The sequence below is a fragment of the Delphinus delphis genome, chromosome 1, assembly GCF_949987515.2.
Source record: "Delphinus delphis chromosome 1, mDelDel1.2, whole genome shotgun sequence".
NCBI classification, from domain to species: Eukaryota; Metazoa; Chordata; class Mammalia; order Artiodactyla; family Delphinidae; genus Delphinus; species Delphinus delphis.
The window spans coordinates 113,436,649-113,458,005 of NC_082683.1; the positions used below are offsets into that span (position 1 = coordinate 113,436,649).

A 21,357-nucleotide genomic window follows, 5' to 3' on the forward strand; every position below is an offset into this window, starting at 1 on the left:
TTCTGAGAGACCAAGTAAGGTGAGGATTGGAAAATGGCCATTGCATTTAAAGCCATGGGGGTCATTTGTGACCTTTGTGAGAATCATTTTTTATATAAAGGTCAGAAGAAACCAAGTGTTAAATCCAAGAAGGTAAGGAGGAAATGGAGACAATCTGTGCAACTGACTCTTTTTTGGAAGTGAAGCCATAATAGAGCAGTGGCTGGAGACATAAGTGGGACCAAGTTAGGGTTTTTTCTTAGACATGGGAGAGACACAGCACGTTAAATGTCAATGGGAAGGATCCTATAAAGCAGGAGAGAAAGTTGTTCAAAGTCTGAGAATGCAAGGAAGGATGGACTCTAGAGGTGAGACGGAGATGTTCACCTTTCATAGGAAGCAGTTTTCTATACCTTAGGAAGAGGAGGGATGAGTTACTGGATGGATACCGAGACAAACACTCAAATGGCGGTGGGAGTCGAGGGTGTGATTGTCTGGGAGGAAGTAAAGGTGTTAATGAACTGGGGGTTCTGTTGAGGTCTGAGAAAAATAATGATGGGAGGATTTTATTTATTTTAATTCCTGTATTCTTTTATTTTTTTAAAACATCTTTATTGGAGTATAATTGCTTTACAATGGTGTGTTAGTTTCTGCTTTATAACAAAGTGAATCAGCTGTGCATATACATATATCTGCGTATCTCCTTCCTCTTGCGTCTCCCTCTCTCCCTCCCTATCCCACCCCTCTAGGTGGTCACAAAGTACCGAGCTGATCTCCCTGTGCTATGTGGCTGCTTCCCACTAGCTATCTATTTTACATTTGGTAGTGTATATATGTCCATGCCACTCTCTCACTTCATCCCAGCTTACACTTCCCAATCCCCGTGTCCTCAAGTCCACTCTCTACATCTGCGTCTTTACTCCTGTCCTGCCCCTAGTGATTGGAGGATTTGAAGAAACAAGTAGAGGGATAGGAGGTTGTGATCAGGTGATTGGAGTAGTGTATGTACGGGGCAGTGGGTGGCGGAAAGAATGACAAGCCATTTTATTGAGTGGGTCATCCATGTGGATGAGTTATGGAATGATGACAGAGTGTAGGATAGAGAGGAAGACTATGAGTGAGGTGCCAAGCCTGCACTGAAAGTGGGCATGACTAGGAGGTCAGCCCATGGGAGGCCAGGTAGGAGAGAGAGTGCTATAGCTGAATGAGAGGTAAGATGTCAGGAGAATGATGTTGAAAGGTCTTTTAGCAGGAGTTCTGGCTGGAGGTCTGAGATGCTCTGGGACAGGGGCAGGAGAAGCTAGAGAGAAATTCATGAGCCAGTGAAAGGATGAGTTGGCCTTTTTATTGATTGACTGACAAAGGAAACCCCAACTAAATCTCTTCTGAGGTGAGACATGTTGAACTTTATAATTTCCTTTCTTACTGATCATTGTTGGCCAGGATGCAATTTGTGTTTTAAAAGCCTTTATTCCTACGTTAGGAAACTTTTAGTCACAATGCCTTGCACTGCTGCTACCAAGAGAGTCAAAGCAAACAAAGGGAAGGTGCGAGTTCCTGAAAATGTAGAATACAGAATTCTCAGTTGGAGGCTGTGTAGCAATGATGTCACACAGCAAATGGCCCTGGGGTACCTCCAATCTCGGCTACAGGTGAAGGTGGGGGAGATGGTCTGTCCCTGGCTGTGCTGTAGTTGGGTCCACTTACCTCTGACACTGAGTGACACTGTGTTACTGCGCTGGAACCCCTGGCCATTGTTGGCCTCACAGAAATAGTTCCCAGAATGCTCTGCCGTCAGAAGGAGGTTGAAGGAAGCTCCCCTTCCAGAGGGGCTTGAGCTGCTCTCCAGGCTGGCATCCTCATGATAAAACTGGTACAGGATTGGGGGAGAGCCTCTCTGGGCCTCACAGTGAAGCTCTACCATGTCCCCCACCACAGCCTGGGTCCCGGGAGCCCTGAGGGTGAGGACAGGCTGAGACACTGGAACTGAAGGAAGCAAGATAGTTAACCATCAGTTCATGCTGTTTAAATATGTTCTTCCATAGAAAAGACATTTCAAACAGGAAAATGTTTTTCTGTTTTTAATGACCTTGTGACATCACTCAGAACTCAGCTATAATTGCTTCATGTTTGAAGAAACAAATCATTTGTGTCGTGTTATATATAGTCTGGAATACTTCGATATACAATTGCAAAAGTGTTTGGGGAATCTGAAAACAGAGATTAAATTGAAACCCAAGTATCTGAGAAGTCAGAAGACAATTGGAGAAAAGGAGAAATCAGTTCAATAGAAAATGAGAAACAGGGGAGACTGCTGCTTACATAGCCAGAGATGTAACCGAGTCTTGGCCGCATCAAAAATAAGACCCAAAAGAGAATAAATATTGATCAAGTTATTGGCTCATTTTTATATTTATTCATTCATCAAAAATTAATTGAGCAGTTTAAAAGTCTCAGGAACTACACAATATGCTGGGGATTCAATAGTGAGAAAGACACAGTTCCTGCCCTCATGAAGCCTGCAATCTAGATGAGATGATAGAGAGCAATTAAATAGAAATACAAATACATAATTAAAACATGTACAATTGATACAAAGTAAAGAATAGGATGCTATGAAATGTATAATAATGGGGCCTGATCTAGTATGGGTTAGTCAGGTAATGCTTCCTCACAAAGTGACATCTGAATTAACCAGGTGAGGAAGGGAGTGAAGACTGCCCAGGCAGGCAAACAGTGTGCGCAAAGGCCCTGAGCTGGGAAGAAGGTTGGAGCTTTTGAGCTGTTGAAACGAGGTGACAGCAGCAGTAAGAGAAGGGTTTGAAGAGTGCCATGAAATAGGAGACTGGAGAGCTAGGCAGAGCTTCACAAGCCATGGTACGGATTTTGATCCTTCTTCACAGAGCAATGGGAAACCTGTAAGTGTCTCTATACAGGGGCATGAGATGATCAAACCTGTCTTTTTTAAAGACAATTTTGATCTCAGTGTGCGAAATGGATTGTAATGGGACAGAAATGGAATGGAGAGGTTATTAGGGGTGGAGTGGTGGCGTTGCAGTAATTGAAATGGTGGTAGACTTGACTATGATAGTGGCAGTAAAGATAGAAAGAAAAGATCCAAGGAATATTTTGGAAATAAAATAAATAGGAGTCAATGATTAACTGGCTATGGAGACCAAGGGAGAGAAATGGCAAGGAAGACTCCTGGGATTTTGCCTTGTATATATGGGTGAATGGGAGTGTCTTTCACAGAGCTAGGGACACTTGTAGGAGGACCAGATATGGGGGAGTTCCATGAGTTCAGTTTTAGAGATGTTCAAGTTCATGAGCCTTTAAGAGATATGGCATAGGCAGGTGCTCAGGTAGGAGGTTTCTTTTGGAGATAAAAGCTTAAGAATCATTTATAGATGACACCCCCAGGATTATCCAGAGAAAGAACATATATAAGAGAAGAGGGTACATGCAGGACAAAGCTCTGGGACACACCAATGCTTTTAAAGTTTGTCCATAAAAGGAGGAGCTAGTAATGGGAACTGAGAAGGAGTGGCAGAGAAAGGAGATCCAGGAGAAGGTGAAGTCATTGAAGCCAAGGAAGGGAGGGTTTCAAGAAGAAAGAAATACTATTTCTGAGAGACCAAGTAAGGTGAGGATTGGAAAATGGCCATTGCATTTAAAGCCATGGGGGTCATTTGTGACCTTTGTGAGAGTCATTTTTTATATAAAGGTCAGAAGAAACCAACTGTTAAATCCAAGAAGGTAAGGAGGATATGGAGACAATCTGTGCAACTGACTCTTTTTTGGAAGTGAAGCCATAATAGAGCAGTGGCTGGAGACATAAGTGGGACCAAGTTAGGGTTTTTTTCTTAGACATGGGAGAGACACAGCACGTTAAATGTCAATGGGAAGGATCCTATAAAGCAGGAGAGAAAGTTGTTCAAAGTGTCTGAGAATGCAAGGGAGGATGGACTCTAGAGGTGGGATGGAGATGTTCACCTTTCATAGGAAGCAGTCTTCTATACCTTAGGAAGAGGAGGGATGAGTTACTGGATGGATACCGAGACAAACACTCAAATGGTGGTGGGAGTCGAGGGTGTGATTGTCTGGGAGGAAGTAAAGGTGTTAATGAACTGGGGGTTCTGTTGAGGTCTGAGAAAAATAATGATGGGAGGATTTTATTTATTTTAATTCCTGTATTCTTTTATTTTTTTAAAAACATTTTTATTGGAGTATAATTGGTTTGCAATGGTGTGTTAGTTTCTGCCTTATAACAAAGTGAATCAGCTGTGCATATACATATATCTGCATATCTCCTTCCTCTTGCGTCTCCCTCTCTCCCTCCCTATCCCACCCCTCTAGGTGGTCACAAAGTACCGAGCTGATCTCCCTGTGCTATGTGGCTGCTTCCCACTAGCTATCTATTTTACATTTGGTAGTGTATATATGTCCATGCCACTCTCTCACTTCATCCCAGCTTACCCTTCCCAATCCCCGTGTCCTCAAGTCCACTCTCTACATCTGCGTCTTTACTCCTGTCCTGCCCCTAGTGATTGGAGGATTTGAAGAAACAAGTAGAGGGATAGGAGGTTGTGATCAGGTGATTGGAGTAGTGTATGTACGGGGCAGTGGGTGGCGGAAAGAATGACAAGCCATTTTATTGAGTGGGTCATCCATGTGGACGAGTTATGGAATGATGACAGAGTGTAGGGTAGAGAGGAAGACTATGAGTGAGGTGCCAAGCCTGCACTGAAAGTGGGCATGACTAGGAGGTCAGCCCATGGGAGGCCAGGTAGGAGAGAGAGTGCTATAGCTGAATGAGAGGTAAGATGTCAGGAGAATGATGTTGAAAGGTCTTTTAGCAGGAGTTCTGGCTGGAGGTCTGAGATGCTCTGGGACAGGGGCAGGAGAAGCTAGAGAGAAATTCATGAGCCAGTGAAAGGATGAGTTGGCCTTTTTATTGATTGACTGACAAAGGAAACCCCAACTAAATCTCTTCTGAGGTGAGACATGTTGAACTTTATAATTTCCTTTCTTACTGATCATTGTTGGCCAGGATGCAATTTGTGTTTTAAAAGCCTTTATTCCTACGTTAGGAAACTTTTAGTCACAATGCCTTGCACTGCTGCTACCAAGAGAGGCAAAGCAAGCAAAGGGAAGGTGCGAGTTCCTGAAAATGTAGAATACAGAACTCTCAGTTGGAGGCTGTGTAGCAGTGATGTCACACAGCAAATGGCCCTGGGGTACCTCCAATCTCAACTACAGGTGAAGGTGAGGGAGATGGTCTGTCCCTGGCTGTGCTGTAGTTGGGTCCACTTACCTCTGACACTGAGTGACACTGTGTTACTGCGCTGGAACCCCTGGCCATTGTTGGCCTCACAGAAATAGTTCCCAGAATGCTCTGCCGTCAGAAGGAGGTTGAAGGAAGCTCCCCTTCCAGAGGGGCTTGAGCTGCTCCCCAGGCTGGCATCCTCATGATAAAACTGGTACAGGATTGGGGGAGAGCCTCTCCATGCCTCACAGTGAAGCTCTACCATGTCCCCCACCACAGCCTGGGTCCCGGGAGCCCTGAGGGTGAGGACAGGCTGAGACACTGGAACTGAAGGAAGCAAGATAGTTAACCATCAGTTCATGCTGTTTAAATATGTTCTTCCATAGAAAAGACATTTCAAACAGGAAAATGTTTTTCTGTTTTTAATGACCTTGTGACATCACTCAGAACTCAGCTATAATTGCTTCATATCTGAAGAAACAAATCATTTGTGTAGTGTTATATATAGTCTGGAATACTTCGATATACAATCGCAAAAGTGTTTGGGGAATCTGAAAACAGAGATTAAATTGAAACCCAAGTATCTGAGAAGTCAGAAGACAATTGGAGAAAAGGAGAAATCAGTTCAATAGAAAATGAGAAACAGGGGAGACTGCTGCTTACATAGCCAGAGATGTAACCGAGCCTTGGCCGCATCAAAAATAAGACCCAGAAGAGAATAAATATTGATCAAGTTATTGGCTCATTTTTATATTTATTCATTCATCAAAAATTAATTGAGCAGTTTAAAAGTCTCAGGAACTACACAATATGCTGGGGATTCAATAGTGAGAAAGACACAGTTCCTGCCCTCATGAAGCCTGCAATCTAGATGAGATGATAGAGAGCAATTAAATAGAAATACAAATACATAATTAAAACATTTATAATTGATACAAAGTAAAGAATAGGATGCTATGAAATGTATAATAATGGGGCCTGATCTAGTATGGGTTAGTCAGGTAATGCTTCCTCACAAAGTGACATCTGAATTAACCAGGTGAGGAAGGGAGTGAAGACTGCCCAGGCAGGCAAACAGTGCGCGCAAAGGCCCTGAGCTGGGAAGAAGGTTGGCGCTTTTGAGCTGTTGAAACGAGGTGACAGCAGCAGTAAGAGAAGGGTTTGAAGAGTGCCATGAAATAGGAGGCTGGAGAGCTAGGCAGAGCCTCACAAGCCATGGTACGGATTTTGATCCTTCTTCACAGAGCAATGGGAAACCTGTAAGTGTCTCTATACAGGGGCATGAGATGATCAAACCTGTCTTTTCTAAAGACAATTTTGATCTCAGTGTGCAAAATGGATTGTAATGGACAGAAATGGAATGGAGAGGTTATTAGGGGTGGAGTGGTGGCGTTGCAGTAATTGAAATGGTGGTAGACTTGACTATGATAGTGGCAGTAAAGATAGAAAGAAAAGATCCAAGGAATATTTTGGAAATAAAATCAATAGGAGTTAATGATTAACTGGCTATGGAGACCAAGGGAGAGAAATGGCAAGGAAGACTCCTGGGATTTTGCATTGTATAGATGGGTGAATGGAAGTGTCTTTCACAGAGCTAGGGACACTTGGAGGAGGACCAGATATGGGGGGAGTTCCATGAGTTCAGTTTTAGAGATGTTCAAGTTCATGAGCCTTTAAGAGATATGGCATAGGCAGGTGCTCAGGTAGGAGGTCTCTTTTGGAGATAAAAGCTTAAGAATCATTTATAGATGACACCCCCAGGATTATCCAGAGAAAGAACATATATAAGAGAAGAGGGTACATGCAGGACAAAGCTCTGGGACACACCAATGCTTTTAAAGTTTGTCTATAAAAGGAGGAGCTAGTAAAGGGAACAGAGAAGGAGTGGCAGAGAAAGGAGATCCAGGAGAAGGTGAAGTCATTGAAGCCAAGGAAGGGAGGGTTTCAAGAAGAAAGAAATACTATTTCTGAGAGACCAAGTAAGGTGAGGATTGGAAAATGGCCATTGCATTTAAAACCATGGGGGTCATTTGTGACCTTTGTGAGAATCATTTTTTATATAAAGGTCAGAAGAAACCAAGTGTTAAATCCAAGAAGGTAAGGAGGAAATGGAGACAATCTGTGCAACTGACTCTTTTTTGGAAGTGAAGCCATAATAGAGCAGTGGCTGGAGACATAAGTGGGACCAAGTTAGGGTTTTTTCTTAGACATGGGAGAGACACAGCACGTTAAATGTCAATGGGAAGGATCCTATAAAGCAGGAGAGAAAGTTGTTCAAAGTCTGAGAATGCAAGGAAGGATGGACTCTAGAGGTGAGACGGAGATGTTCACCTTTCATAGGAAGCAGTCTTCTATACCTTAGGAAGAGGAGGGATGAGTTACTGGATGGATACCGAGACAAACACTCAAATGGCGGTGGGAGTCGAGGGTGTGATTGTCTGGGAGGAAGTAAAGGTGTTAATGAACTGGGGGTTCTGTTGAGGTCTGAGAAAAATAATGATGGGAGGATTTTATTTATTTTAATTCCTGTATTCTTTTATTTTTTTTAAAACATCTTTATTGGAGTATAATTGCTTTACAATGGTGTGTTAGTTTCTGCTTTATAACAAAGTGAATCAGCTGTGCATATACATATATCTGCGTATCTCCTTCCTCTTGCGTCTCCCTCTCTCCCTCCCTATCCCACCCCTCTAGGTGGTCACAAAGTACCGAGCTGATCTCCCTGTGCTATGTGGCTGCTTCCCACTAGCTATCTATTTTACATTTGGTAGTGTATATATGTCCATGCCACTCTCTCACTTCATCCCAGCTTACCCTTCCCAATCCCCGTGTCCTCAAGTCCACTCTCTACATCTGCGTCTTTACTCCTGTCCTGCCCCTAGTGATTGGAGGATTTGAAGAAACAAGTAGAGGGATAGGAGGTTGTGATCAGGTGATTGGAGTAGTGTATGTACGGGGCAGTGGGTGGCGGAAAGAATGACAAGCCATTTTGTTGAGTGGGTCATCCATGTGGACGAGTTATGGAATGATGACAGAGTGTAGGGTAGAGAGGAAGACTATGAGTGAGGTGCCAAGCCTGCACTGAAAGTGGGCATGACTAGGAGGTCAGCCCATGAGAGGCCAGGTAAGAGAGAGAGTGCTATAGCTGAATGAGAGGTAAGATGTCAGGAGAATGATGTTGAAAGGTCTTTTAGCAGGAGTTCTGGCTGGAGGTCTGAGATGCTCTGGGACAGGGGCAGGAGAAGCTAGAGAGAAATTCATGAGCCAGTGAAAGGATGAGTTGGCCTTTTTATTGATTGACTGACAAAGGAAACCCCAACTAAATCTCTTCTGAGGTGAGACATGTTGAACTTTATAATTTCCTTTCTTGTTGATCATTGTTGGCCAGGATGCAATTTGTGTTTTAAAAGCCTTTATTCCTACGTTAGGAAACTTTTAGTCACAATGCCTTGCACTGCTGCTACCAAGAGAGTCAAAGCAAGCAAAGGGAAGGTGCGAGTTCCTGAAAATGTAGAATACAGAACTCTCAGTTGGAGGCTGTGTAGCAATGATGTCACACAGCAAATGGCCCTGGGGTACCTCCAATCTCGGCTACAGGTGAAGGTGGGGGAGATGGTCTGTCCCTGGCTGTGCTGTAGTTGGGTCCACTTACCTCTGACACTGAGTGACACTGTGTTACTGTGCTGGAACCCCTGGCCATTGTTGGCCTCACAGAAATAGTTCCCAGAATGCTCTGCCGTCAGAAGGAGGTTGAAGGAAGCTCCCCTTCCAGAGGGGCTTGAGCTGCTCCCCAGGCTGGCATCCTCATGATAAAACTGGTACAGGATTGGGGGAGAGCCTCTCCATGCCTTACAGTGAAGCTCTACCATGTCCCCCACCACAGCCTGGGCCCCGGGAGTCCTGAGGGTGAGGATGGGGCGAGATACTGGAACTGAGAGCAAAAATGAGTTAGTTGATACCAGGATCTTTTCCCATTGACTCTATTTTTATTTTTCAGAAGTTACCTCTGATGATTATTTGGTGACATTTTCTAGATCTTTTCTATGTGTAAGAACTCTTATTCTTATCAACACATAAACAAATACATAAAATACCCACATACATGCCTGGGATCACAGTATACATACTGGTCTATGACCTGATTTTTCCCCTTAGCAAAATATCATGAGCATCATTCTGTGTTATTACCTAAAGATCTATCTCAGTCACTTAAAAAATCAGCTTTATTGAGGTATAATTTACATGCATAAAATGCAACTCCTCTAAATTTAAAATTTGATAATTTAGGGTAAATATTGCTTGATTATTTTTAACAACAGCAAAGCATTCCATGGTATGAATTTACTGTAATACACTGAAGCAATTCCTCATTATGGAACTTTAGGTTGTTATTGTTTTCTAAGTTTGAATAAGGCTGCATTACACAATTCTGTATATATATCATTGTATTTTGTCAATGCATTTCTTAGGATAAATTCTTCGAAGTGGGATTTCTGGGATTGGGATATGGGCATTTCAAATAATGATATATAATGCTAAATTTTTCTTCAAAAAGTTTCAATGAATTTACACTTGCACTAATAGTATGTAAGAGTTTCCTTTCCCCACTCTCTGATCAATTATAGGCATATAAATGCACAGGCTTATTTTTCTTATCATTTCTCTTTTCCTAGTTTTAAACTCTACAGTTGTTCCATCTGAAGAATTGACTTATTCTATCCTATGGGACCTTACAATTTATTATTTGATTTTTTATGGACTGCTAGTGAACTATAATCCATTAATGATGAGTTGTTCTCTATAAAGTAACCAGAAATTATTTCCAAAATGAAAACTTTGAAATCTGTCATTAATTTTTATAAATTATCAAGTCAATTTTTGTTCTCCATTATGAAATAATAATAGTCATGAGAAAATTGGTTTTTTTAATTTCCTCTTCTCCCTCTGGCTGATTTTCCTTTGTTACATATATTTTTTACGTTTTCAGCATTTATAATAGTTGCTTTCTCTTCTGTAACCATAACTCTCATGTTGCTTAGCCTTTGTTTTTCTGTCTGAATCAGTGGTTTTCAACCATATCTGTACAATATTTTCAACTGAGGATGTGTTAAAAAATATGGATTCTGAGACCCCATCTGAGAGATTCTGAATTTGATTGGTCTGGAGAGAGCTTAGTAAAAAGTCTTTTTTCAAAATTCTTAGGTGATTCTAATATGCAGCCAAGGCTGAGAACTACTGATCTGAATAGATTCAGTATTCACTTTTCATATCATAGTTTCCTCATTTGGAGTCTTTTATATTGATTCATACCTTGGCTGGCTAGAGTTTGTCATCAAGTAATTTTTCAAGAAGCTTTAATGGGTACTAAGTTCCCTGAATTCTTGCACGTTTGAAAATGTTTTTTTGATTTGATATAAAATTCTCAGTTCTCATTTCTCCTCTGAAAGTTCAAGTCTGAATACAATTCCTCTCTCTTTTAGCATTGACTTCTGTGTAAAGACTAAGACCAACTGCATATTTTTTCTTTTTGAGATGACTGCTATTTTTTCTTTTTTTTTTTACTGTGATCACACACACGTGGGCGCATGCACACACACACACACGTATATTTTTAGCCTTGAAAATCAATAACCTCATCAGGATATGTCTTTTGATCTACATATTCAAGTTTTCTTCACTTCAGGAAACATTTTTATTATGTCTTTGAGTTTTGTTTCTCTCTTTAGACACTTAATTATCCACACTTGTGGGCTTCGTTGTCTGATTTCCATATTTTACTTTCTTTTTGCCTTTTTCTGTGTCTTTCTACTTTGTATTCTGTATTATTTTCTCAAACCAATTCTCCATTCCAGTAACAGATTTTGGAAGTATGCATTCTCTTCTTAGTGCTTCAAATTTGGATTTTATTTTTAACATAGGTTTGGTTTTTCTCCTGAGCTCTGTTTTATATATATATATATATATATATATATATATATATATATATATATATATATATATATATATATATATTTTATTTTCTGTTATCATCTCTCTTTTTTTCTTAACATCTTTATTGGAGTATAATTGCTTTACAATGGTGTGTTAGTATCTGCTTTATAACAAAGTGAATCAGCTATACATATAAGATTCTTATATTGGACTTGTTTTCTTTATGGCTTTTACTTCAATGAATAAAATTATATTCTGAGTTTTGTATTTGCTTGAGAAAGCTGTGTGTGTGGGGGGGGCGGGTAGTGTTTTAGTGACCCAGGGCTGTTGATAGATTCAAAATGGGTATATCTTATTAGCTCACATTCCCAAGAAATTTCTGTGTCTTCTCTTTGGGGTATATTCCCTTGGGGAAAAAAAAACAACCCAGATTATTCTGCCAGAAAGTCTGCATGGCTCACAGTGAAGCTTCTCAACTTGTTTGCTAATTTAGGGCTCATTTACTTCTGTTCAGTTGATATAAACAGTTGCAAAGATCAATGTTTTCTCCCTGCTCTTTTTTTCCTCATCTCTTCTCAAAGACTTTTTGTTCATGGAGTTACAAATGCTGACTGAGGACCTACTCTATGCCAGACACCAAGTAGGCACAGGGATGAGGTGCAGACCAAAACTGATAAGGTTCCATTCTCATGAAGCTTATACTCTGGTATTGAGGAAGACAGACACTAAATGGGAAATAAAGGGGTTTCAGATATTGCTAAATTTGAGAAGAAAATACAACATCATAATGAGAAAGAGGATGTCTTAGGGCTTGGGGCTTTCCTAGGTAGATTGGTTTCAGGCTTTGGAGTCTGGGCCCCAGATCATTTACATTTTTAAAATAATCTCTTTACTCAACAATTTATATTGGGGTAATGTCTTCCTTTGGCCATGTTTTATTTCTATGATCTGAAACAGCTATCGAGGAGCAAGAGGTCCTTCAGATCCATATGTTCCAAGATAGGACCATAGTAATAAGAACTCCAAGTGGACTCATGGGTTCCTAAGACCACAGACTGTAACAGAAACTTGCCTAATTTACAAATTCTGACCAGACCACACTTGCAGTTACAATCACACTCTGACCAATTCCTGCTCCCAAAGCCCTAAAAGTGCCCCACCTAACTCCCTGCTGTGAGAGTTGATGAGACTCTGTGAAACTGATGCTTTCCCTTGCTTTGCCAGGTAAACAAGCTCAGCTCTGGGGCACCCACAGATTTCCCTGGTTGTCTTGTCTCGGGCTTTGACGAGTGTCGCTCAGCCTCTCCCTCACTCTGTTTCTTCCAGAGCTTCATGAATTCATGGCCTCTGGGTTCCTATTCCAACTTGAATCACAGAATTCTGGGGCTCTAAGGGACGCTAATTACTGTCTTATCTAACTTTCAATAGAAGGTGAAAACAGCAAGACAAAGAAAATTTAAAAGTTTTGCCCAAATTATGAGCTAGCTATTTTCATATCCAGGGCTAGAATTCAGATTTTCTGACCCACGCTGACATCAGACAACCCGAGCAAGGTCTTTTTCATGTACACTGGCTCTTTCTAGGAAACCTCAGAGGTCCTGCTGTGCATATCGTTCCTAGAAAAAGTATTTTCTTAAACGTAGTTCATTACATGTCACGTTGTCCCAAGTGACCCTGCTCTCTTGGCCATCATTTGTTGAATTAGAGGTGAGCAGTTGGTTTAAGAACATTCTATGTATAGACTTGCCAGTGGCCTATGAGGTGTCTTAGAGCTAGGCTGCTTGACTAGTTAGACTAGTTGGAAGCACCGCTTTGGCAGTTGGGGCAGACGCTGAAATACAGAGCAGGATGTCATACCTAGAAGTCCAAGGCAGTCAATGCTGAAATTAACAGGAGTTTTGAGTAAAAATAAGTTATAAGATAGAGTCATAAGAATGAGGGTGGAAAGCACTTAGGAGCAGTAAGAACAATGGGTCAGAAGGACATAGAAAGGAAATAGCTGATGGGCTTAGGAGTAGAGAATAATGAAAGCTTCTAGATCCTCAGACATCAGTATAATCTGTTTTTGAGAAATAAGTTGAATTCTGAGAGATCTCCCAGTTCTTATTCCATGAATCTGAATATAATGTCTTTCCTGTTTTTTGTTTTGTTGTTGTTGTTGTTTTTTAATCCCTGGATATCCTTAACAAACCCTCACCCACTGGAGACATCAGGGTTTTTTTCTTCTGACCTAAAATGATCTGATATACCAGATTCAAGATTTTTCTATTTATATTTCTCTTCTCTGAAAAGAAAACTGAACTTTCACTCTCTACTAAACAAAGATTCCAAGTGTAAACAGAAGCAAATTTGCCCCTAAAATGACACTTTTTCATGGTTCCATGGGAAACCATGATCTGTACAACTATGGTTCGTATACCTTTATAAATGTATGTCATACTGCAACAAAAAATTTAAAAACATAATACAATGAAATGACACTTATTTTACTGGGTTAAGTCAAAGGATCACGGAAACCCCAGAAAACAAATGAGCTGGTTTCCAGGAAGCAATTTCCTCCCTTCCCTTCACCTTCAGCCCTCTTTAAACCTACTGGAAGAGCTTGAATTGCTTGAGAACACTTTGGAGAAAGTAAGGTCTTGCCCACTATATGCCCATATGACTGTGCTTGTAGCTAAATTAATATGTAAGTGTTATTGGGGAAATATGAGATGCTTCTGTGCATGGAGTTAAGAGAAATTGGCTTGGAGACTGAATATACAGGGCCTGAGAAGATAATTTGAGAAAACAAATTCATTTGGTAAAAGCTGGGGAAGGTGCTGAGCTATCATAGGGGTCTGGCTGAGCCAGGGATGGGTGAGATTAAGGCCCACAGATAGCTGGTTCTATAAGAAGGGAACCAAGACAGGCATGAGGTTGACTGGGGTAGGAAACTGGAAGATCCATGCAGACCTCTGAAAAGGTTGGTGTGAGAGCGTCAGGGATGGGTCACTGACAGGAATCCAGAGCTTACTGGTGACAGAGAGTCTCAGGGTCTCACTGCTCTGGAGGCCAAGGCCATTGTCAGCTGTGCAGTAGTAGTTCCCAGAATGCTCTTCAGTCAGAAAGAATCTATAGGACATTGTTCTCCATAAAGTAGCTTCTATCTTCATGAGCAGCACACCTTCATGAAAAAACTGATACCAGATGGGCAGAGAACCTCTCTGAGCTTCACAGTCAAAGCTCACCTCATCTCCCACAAAAGTCCAGGTCCCAGGAGGGCTGAGGGTGAGGACAGGTTGAGACACGGGGACTGAGGGAAAGAAACACTTAGTCAAACAGGTGCATCTGACACTTCTTGGAGCTTTCAATCAGTGGCTAGTGAGATGTCCAGTCTGAAGTCCACTGGCCCTCAGGGCAGCCCAGTGCCTCCCAGGCTTTTCTCGCCAGCTCTCTCCTGTTTTCCATGCTGGTCTTCTCCTTTCCCATCAGACCTGGCCCTTCTCTTCTCCTGTCTCCCTTTGTTAGGTGACCCTCATTCTTGTTTTCCAGAGGAAATGATGTTCTCTGGGAAGAAGTCTCTTATTTTGCTTCCACCAGACTGACAGATTTACCTTGTCCCTTCCCTTTGCCATATGACCATGGAAGACCTGTTCCCTCACCTGCCAAGCCTCTCTGAGTCTTCTTATCAGTCCCTGCTCTACATTTCTCTCTTTACTGGGATTGGCCTCAGGCCTCTGCCCTTGGTCCATTTCTGTTCCAGATTCACATACTCTTCCAGGATGCTCTCCTCTGTTCCTACACTCTCCCTGCATCCAGCCTGACCCTCTCTATTTACAGGTGAGAAAACTGAGTCAGGAAAAGGTTAGGAGATCCACCTGTAGTCCCTCAGCGGGCTGTTTTCAGGGCCAGATAGGACCTGAGTCTGTCTCCTTACTCATGGTCTAATGCTGAATCATATCATCTCCTTGAAAGTGGAACTGGAGTTTGCCACCAATGAAGAAAACAGCATAGGGCTCTACAGAAGTTATTTTCCTCTCACTACCACAACTACCTTAATAGCTTTCAGTGTAAGATGGCATCAGATACTGGTAAAGTAGGTGGTGTAGTTTGGGGTGGTGCAGTAACCATAGTTACATGGTTGGAGTAACTGTGATGTTGCTACCTGTCTGTATCCTACATGGATTTGCACATTGGTTATTGCCAATAATTAATTGTTGATTGGAACAACAGATATCTCCACAACTCTGGGATAGAGAAATGATTTGAGAACTACTAAGATTGATTGGAAACTCAAGCATCTGGGGATTTGAAGGATAAAGAAAGAAAAGAGAAAAACAGTGAATTCTGTAGATGCCAGGGACCAAGGAGGAGGAGAGAGACAGATGCTGCAGACATATTAAGGGGTGTGATGGTATCTGAACTTGTTGAAAGATGAGGCCCACAAGATAGAGACAGTTGTTCAAAGGCCTGGGAACCAATGGGGATATTAGAATGGTGTTATGGACTGAACTGTGTCCCTTCCAAATACATATGTTGAAGCCCTAATCTCCAATATGATTGTATTTGGAGATAGGGCCTTTAAGGAAATAAATGTCAAATGAGGTCATAAGGGTGGGGCCCTAATCAGATGGGACTGGTGTCCTCATAGAAGAGGAAGAGAGAGGCCTCTCTCTCTCCCAGGGCACAGAGGAAAGGTCATGTGAGGACACAGAGATAAGGTGGCCTACCACAAGCCAGAAAGAGAGCCCTGATTAAATACCAATCTTACTGGCACCTGATCTTGGACTTTTAACCTCCAGAACTGTGAGAAAATAAATTTCTGTTGTTAAACCACCCAGTCTGTGGTATTATGTTATGGCAGCCTGAGCAAACTAATATAGATGAATTGGGGAAGAAGCAGGAAGTAGGTAAGGGAGTAGAGATTTGTTGGGATTCAGTAACAGGAAGATTAGACCCAGGAATCGCTGGACTATTTTTTTTTTGATTGACAGAAAAATCAAAGACTGCGTATCATCTAAACCAAATAATGGTGAACTCTGACAGCATCCGGACCCTGACAAATTTTCACAGCTGTGTTAGGAGAGTTTTGGTCAGACTGTGTATTTTACTGTTGATGATTCACTGTAAGGAATTCCTGAGAGTGTGGTCACAGGAAGGAGCTCAGATCTGCCAAGCAGAGGCAATGAACCTGCCGTGGTGCCATGTGAACCAAAAGCCTGTGAATTTCTGAAGCTGCAGTCTTTAGATTGTGGGGTAACAAACAACCTGATCCTGTGACTTCTGGTGGTCAGACTTAACTCACTTCTGATGGAGAGTGGCCTCTCCTCACTGCCTGGGTCCCCAGGTCATTGTCTGAGTACAGGAGTCATTCCCAGAATGTTCTGTGGGCAGAGAGATTTAGGGATGTTCCTCTACTATAGGGGTCTGGGGTCCTCAGGATTTCAGCCTCATGATAAAACTGATACAGAATTGAAAGAGAGGCTCCCTTGGTTTCACAGGGAAGATCTGGAACTCTATCTCATTCTTCCCAATATCCTGTGCCCTAGGAGCCCTGAGGGTGGTGAAAGGATGTGTCATTTGGAACTAAAAGAGACAACGAGGTAGTGGGAGGGAGGGAATCCCTGCACATCCTTAAATCAATGAGGCTTACGAAGACACATGGCCCCAGATTGTTCCAGTTCTAAAATTCTGTTTGTTCTGGCTTTATCCCAGGAGCCACTGCATTTAAGCTAAAAAGTAATTTGTAAATATGAAGAGTCCAGACATATGCCAATCACTGAGTACTTTCTCTGACCTCCATTTCTAGGAGTTTCCAAAAGCTCCCATAACTCCTTCTATCCCTAAATCCCACTCCTGTTAGTCTCTAACTTCTGGTAGATTATTCAGAGTAGTAAATTATTGGCAACTATCAACATTCACTCCCACCCAACCACCTTGTGGTTTTCACGAAGTTTGAAAAGCCATCCTTCAGACAATATCTGGCAGACATACCTTTCACATTGATGGTCACTGGGTCACTGCGGAAGGAGGAACGACTATTGCTGGCAACACAATAATACTCTCCATCATGGCTTTTTTGCACCACAGGGATCTTGAATTCTGTTTCTGAGGAAGTGTGAAGCTTTCTTTCTGTCCTCAGCTTGAATTTGCTGTACAAAGAAACTGTGATGGGGCCTGGAACTCCATTTACTGAACAGATGAGCACCAGCTCCTGCCCTTCAAACACCAACTCTGGGCGAGGGTATATACGGATGTCAGGAACAACTTCTAAATGAATAAAAATGACATGTGGGATTCTTGGTATTGGGGTGTCACAGAATGAGTCATAGAAGAAGAGTCTCAGAATGGGAAGGGCTAAGTCTGCTGACCCGATGGGAAGTTGGCCTGGAGTAGAATTGGGCTTGTTCCTTGGGACGAGGGAGAAAGTGGTGGAGCGACTGTGGTCCATCCATGGTTTGGGAGAACTTCAACTCCCTAATGAAATTGTGGAGCATCTGGCACAAGAAAAAGAGGCAACCCTGCCCACCCTCCCCTCATGCCCTACCTGTTAGAACATGGACTAATCATTCTAGAAATTACACCCGGTGCCCAACAGTGGTGTTGCTTGTGGGGGAAGTGGTGGATGGTGAAGGGGACAGGAAGACCTGCCATCAGAGGTGCTTGTTCTGAAGCTGTGACAACTGCAATGGCTAGCTGGAAATCAATCATTGGCATATACAGAAAGCTTGCCCTGGAATAAGCACTTCTTAACACCTCTGCCAGTCAGTTAGATGATCAGAGGATGTGGACACATAACAGTCCTCCTAAAACTGGGAAAATCTGTGATGAAAGTGTTCTATACTCCAGGTGGTTGTGGTTTTACACTAGGATGTTGGCTTAGGGCAGTGCCTTTCTGAGTCATCCTGGGGGCTTGAAGAACAAGGGAAGATACCTGGGAACAGAGAGGGAGTAGGGTTTGAGACTGGGGTTCCATCAATTATGCTAGGGGAGATCCTATGCTAGAAATTACTATTTTGCAACTGTTGGGTAACACCCTCTCCACTTCCTTTCAATTTTCCAGTCCAAACCAGGGACCTAAGGAAAACCTGTTGACTGTGACTGGAGAACAAAGATTAATAAATTCTGGATAGTGTAGAAGAAACATAGAACCTTCTTTTTTGTTTAGGAATGGGAGTGAATTTATGGAGAATGCTACCACTTTCACCCCTTCCTCATTCAGGAAAGTATGCACCCCAGATCTGCATCTTTCCTAATGCTCAAACACGTCTCCTATGAGATGGGTCAAATTTAATCAGAAGAGGCATTTGACAATTGGTTAGCACTCATGCATGAGGACCTACACAGTTTCAGAGATGTAGGGAAAAGTAATCGTGGATAAAACACCATCCTTAAAGACAGCAAGTTGAAACTATTTACTCCCCAATCTCCTGTCCTTTGTTTTTTTATTCTTAAGTGCTCTGCTCCAGGGATCTAGCATTCTAGGAATCTGTCCATCTGGCTGAGCAGAGTCCATCCAGCCCAGTCGGAGGGCTCTGCCACAGCCCATGGCTTATGCCTATAGGCCTACCAGGAAAAAAAAATGGTGTCAAGGAAGAGAAACTTCGGAAGAAAAAGAAAGAGTTGTATCTCATGGGATTGAAAGAAAAAAATAAACAACTGTTGTGCCACTCTGCCCGGCTCTTCCCAGCCCCAGTCTTAGCAGGTCTCACCTCACTAACACTTACTTTTCACCTGTATCTGTAATCTCTGGCTCTGTTTCTGGACAGAGGGATTCATGCTCTGTGCCTGGCACCAGTAAGACCCTGAGTTTTCTCTCCATATGGTGTGGATCCAGAATTCTGGAGAGCTTCCCCAGCCTGACCCCAGGGACCTTCTGTCTCTGAAGAAGTGAAACTGGAGCTGGACATCTGGCCTCTGTGGAGAGAGCTGGGTCTCACAGGTCAGAGTCACTGCTCCTCCTTCAGTGGGCTGGGTGGAGCTGGCTCTCAGCACAGGACGTGGAAACAGCTCTAGAGAGAAGAATCAAAACAGTCCCTGGAGCAGTGAGGCTTGTAACTGCTCTGGAGAAAAACACAGTTCATCCTCAGCACGAGCAAGCAGAGCATACAAAAGCAGGCAGAAGAGATGCCACCTTTGATTACTAATATCCTTCAGCCCAAAGCACAGTAATACTTTCTCTGTTCCTTGTAGGACTGTGCCCTGAGGTTCAATGGTATTACAGTCCACCCTCTTTATCCTCTACAATCTCAGGGGTCCTCCTTTAGACTAACCTATTTCACAAAATAATGAAGGCTTTACCTTGGACTTCGATTTTGACCGAGTTTGAAGAAACCAACTGATCATCTTCCTTAACTCCAGTACAGTGATATTTGCCGTTGTCCTTCAGACTTGCCTGATGAATATGGAAGTCAGTCAACATTCCCACTGGTATCTCCACAGTGTGATCTTCCAGGACTTTTTCATTCTTGTACAGCTTTATAGTTTTCAGTACTGTGTTTGCCTTTGCTCGGCATCTCAGAATTACAGATTCTTCTTCAAACACATCAAGTGGAGCCTGCAGGATCAGGTTGGCTGTAGGAAACACATGGAGAGTTGTCTGTTTCATCTGATTGTTTCTCCCTTCTTTTCATTATTATTCCAATAGATTTTATAAGAGAGGGACTAGGAAAAAGGATTCTTAAAATAATTATCATTTCTTTTTTTCTGGTCTTATCGATCTATCTATCTATTTTATATTTTATTTTTTGGCCATGATGTGCGGCTTGCAGGATCTTAGTTCCCCAGCCAGAGATCAAACCCGTGCCCCTGAAATGTAAGTGCAGAGTCCAAACCACTGGACCACCTGGGAAATCCCTCTTTTTTTCTGGTTTTAAAAGGAACACATATGTTTGAGAAAATTTTGTAAACGGAAATATAAATTAATCTTATCATCACACCACCCAGATTTTTTCAAGTTCTTTTTTCTATGTACATGTATATGAGAGTCTGTGTGTATTTCTTTTCTTTTTATGAAATTAAAATATTTATCTACTTGATAACTTGCTTTTCACTTACTTTGCTATGAACACTTTCCTATGTCATCAATATCATTCCCTAATCTGGTTTTCAATGACCACAAAGTTTTCCTACAATGGCAGTAAGGTAATTCATTTAATGAGTTTTCTTTTCTTGACCATTTAATGTTCTTCAATTTTGGTTGTATATATCTATGATTATTTCAGTAGGTAAATTCTTAAGAGGGGAATTGTCAGGTCAAAGAAGCTCTTAGCTCTTTGCTACTATACTGCTTCCTTGTTCACTAAATTAAAGAGCATTATAACTAGAAAGATACTGCTTCAACTCAAAACAGGTGGCTTTAGGACAGAAATGGAAATTTCTGTCTATCTATATAACTATCTATCTATCTGTCAAATATTAACAAATCCTCATGTAAATTATTATTCCTAATAAATTTTATAAGCCTCAAACTATACATAGTTTCAGAAACCATTCAGATAAATTGCTTCTCAAATTTCCTTTTTCCCGAGCAGCTTGTAAAATATATAAATTCCTGGGCCCTATTTCTATAGCTTTTGAATTAGTAAATCTAGCTGAGTTCTGGGTAACTTTATTATTACTAAACTTTTTTCTTTCATTTCTTTCCCACCTGGAGAAAAGAGCAAGCCCACACGATTACTCAGGGGTGAGTCCTGGGCCTGGCATCTGTAATCTCCAGATTCATGGACCTCACGGGTGTTTCCTGAGGTTTCACTTTGTATTTTTTCCATAAGATACCAACGGTACCATTTTATTTTCTCTGATGCATCCAAGTGAAATGCTTTGCAAGTCAGTGTCACATTCTCTCCTTGGAAGACAGTGGTCCATGGAGAATGGAGGAAAACTACAGATTTTGCTTCAGTTGCTGTGGATGAAAGAGAAAGAATCTGAGGTGGAGTGGCCTGCAGTCCCCATCACAGTGGTTTGTGAGGCCCAGACTGGAGGTCCTGGCTTTGGAGAATCCCTAAGAAACCCCCCTGGGAAGGTCACTGATTGCTCAAGTCTGTGTTTCAACCAAAGCACTCACCCAGCAGAAAGTGATTGCTGAGGGGATGACAATGAGCAAAATGATTTCAAGAGGGTGATACCAGGAAAGGTTCACTGCCAAATGTCAATGGGAAAAAAATGGTAGGTTAGTCTGTTATGGAATTGGATCCTGGGAA

The 21,357-nt window shown here is 42.0% G+C and overlaps 1 protein-coding gene across 1 annotated transcript in view; it reads right to left on the bottom strand.

Moving 5' to 3' along the window:
- Positions 1-21,357, bottom strand: part of FCRL5 (Fc receptor like 5) — a 49,648-nt gene that overhangs the window by 20,047 nt on the left and 8,244 nt on the right. The window contains exons 3-10 of the mRNA XM_060032223.1: positions 20,805-21,059; positions 19,457-19,729; positions 18,883-19,167; positions 17,150-17,425; positions 14,190-14,468; positions 8,898-9,176; positions 5,294-5,572; positions 1,687-1,965 (exon numbers count right to left, since the gene is read on the bottom strand). Coding sequence (XP_059888206.1) covers positions 1,687-1,965; positions 5,294-5,572; positions 8,898-9,176; positions 14,190-14,468; positions 17,150-17,425; positions 18,883-19,167; positions 19,457-19,729; positions 20,805-21,059 — 2,205 coding nt within the window. The remainder of the gene's footprint in view (positions 1-1,686; positions 1,966-5,293; positions 5,573-8,897; positions 9,177-14,189; positions 14,469-17,149; positions 17,426-18,882; positions 19,168-19,456; positions 19,730-20,804; positions 21,060-21,357) is intronic.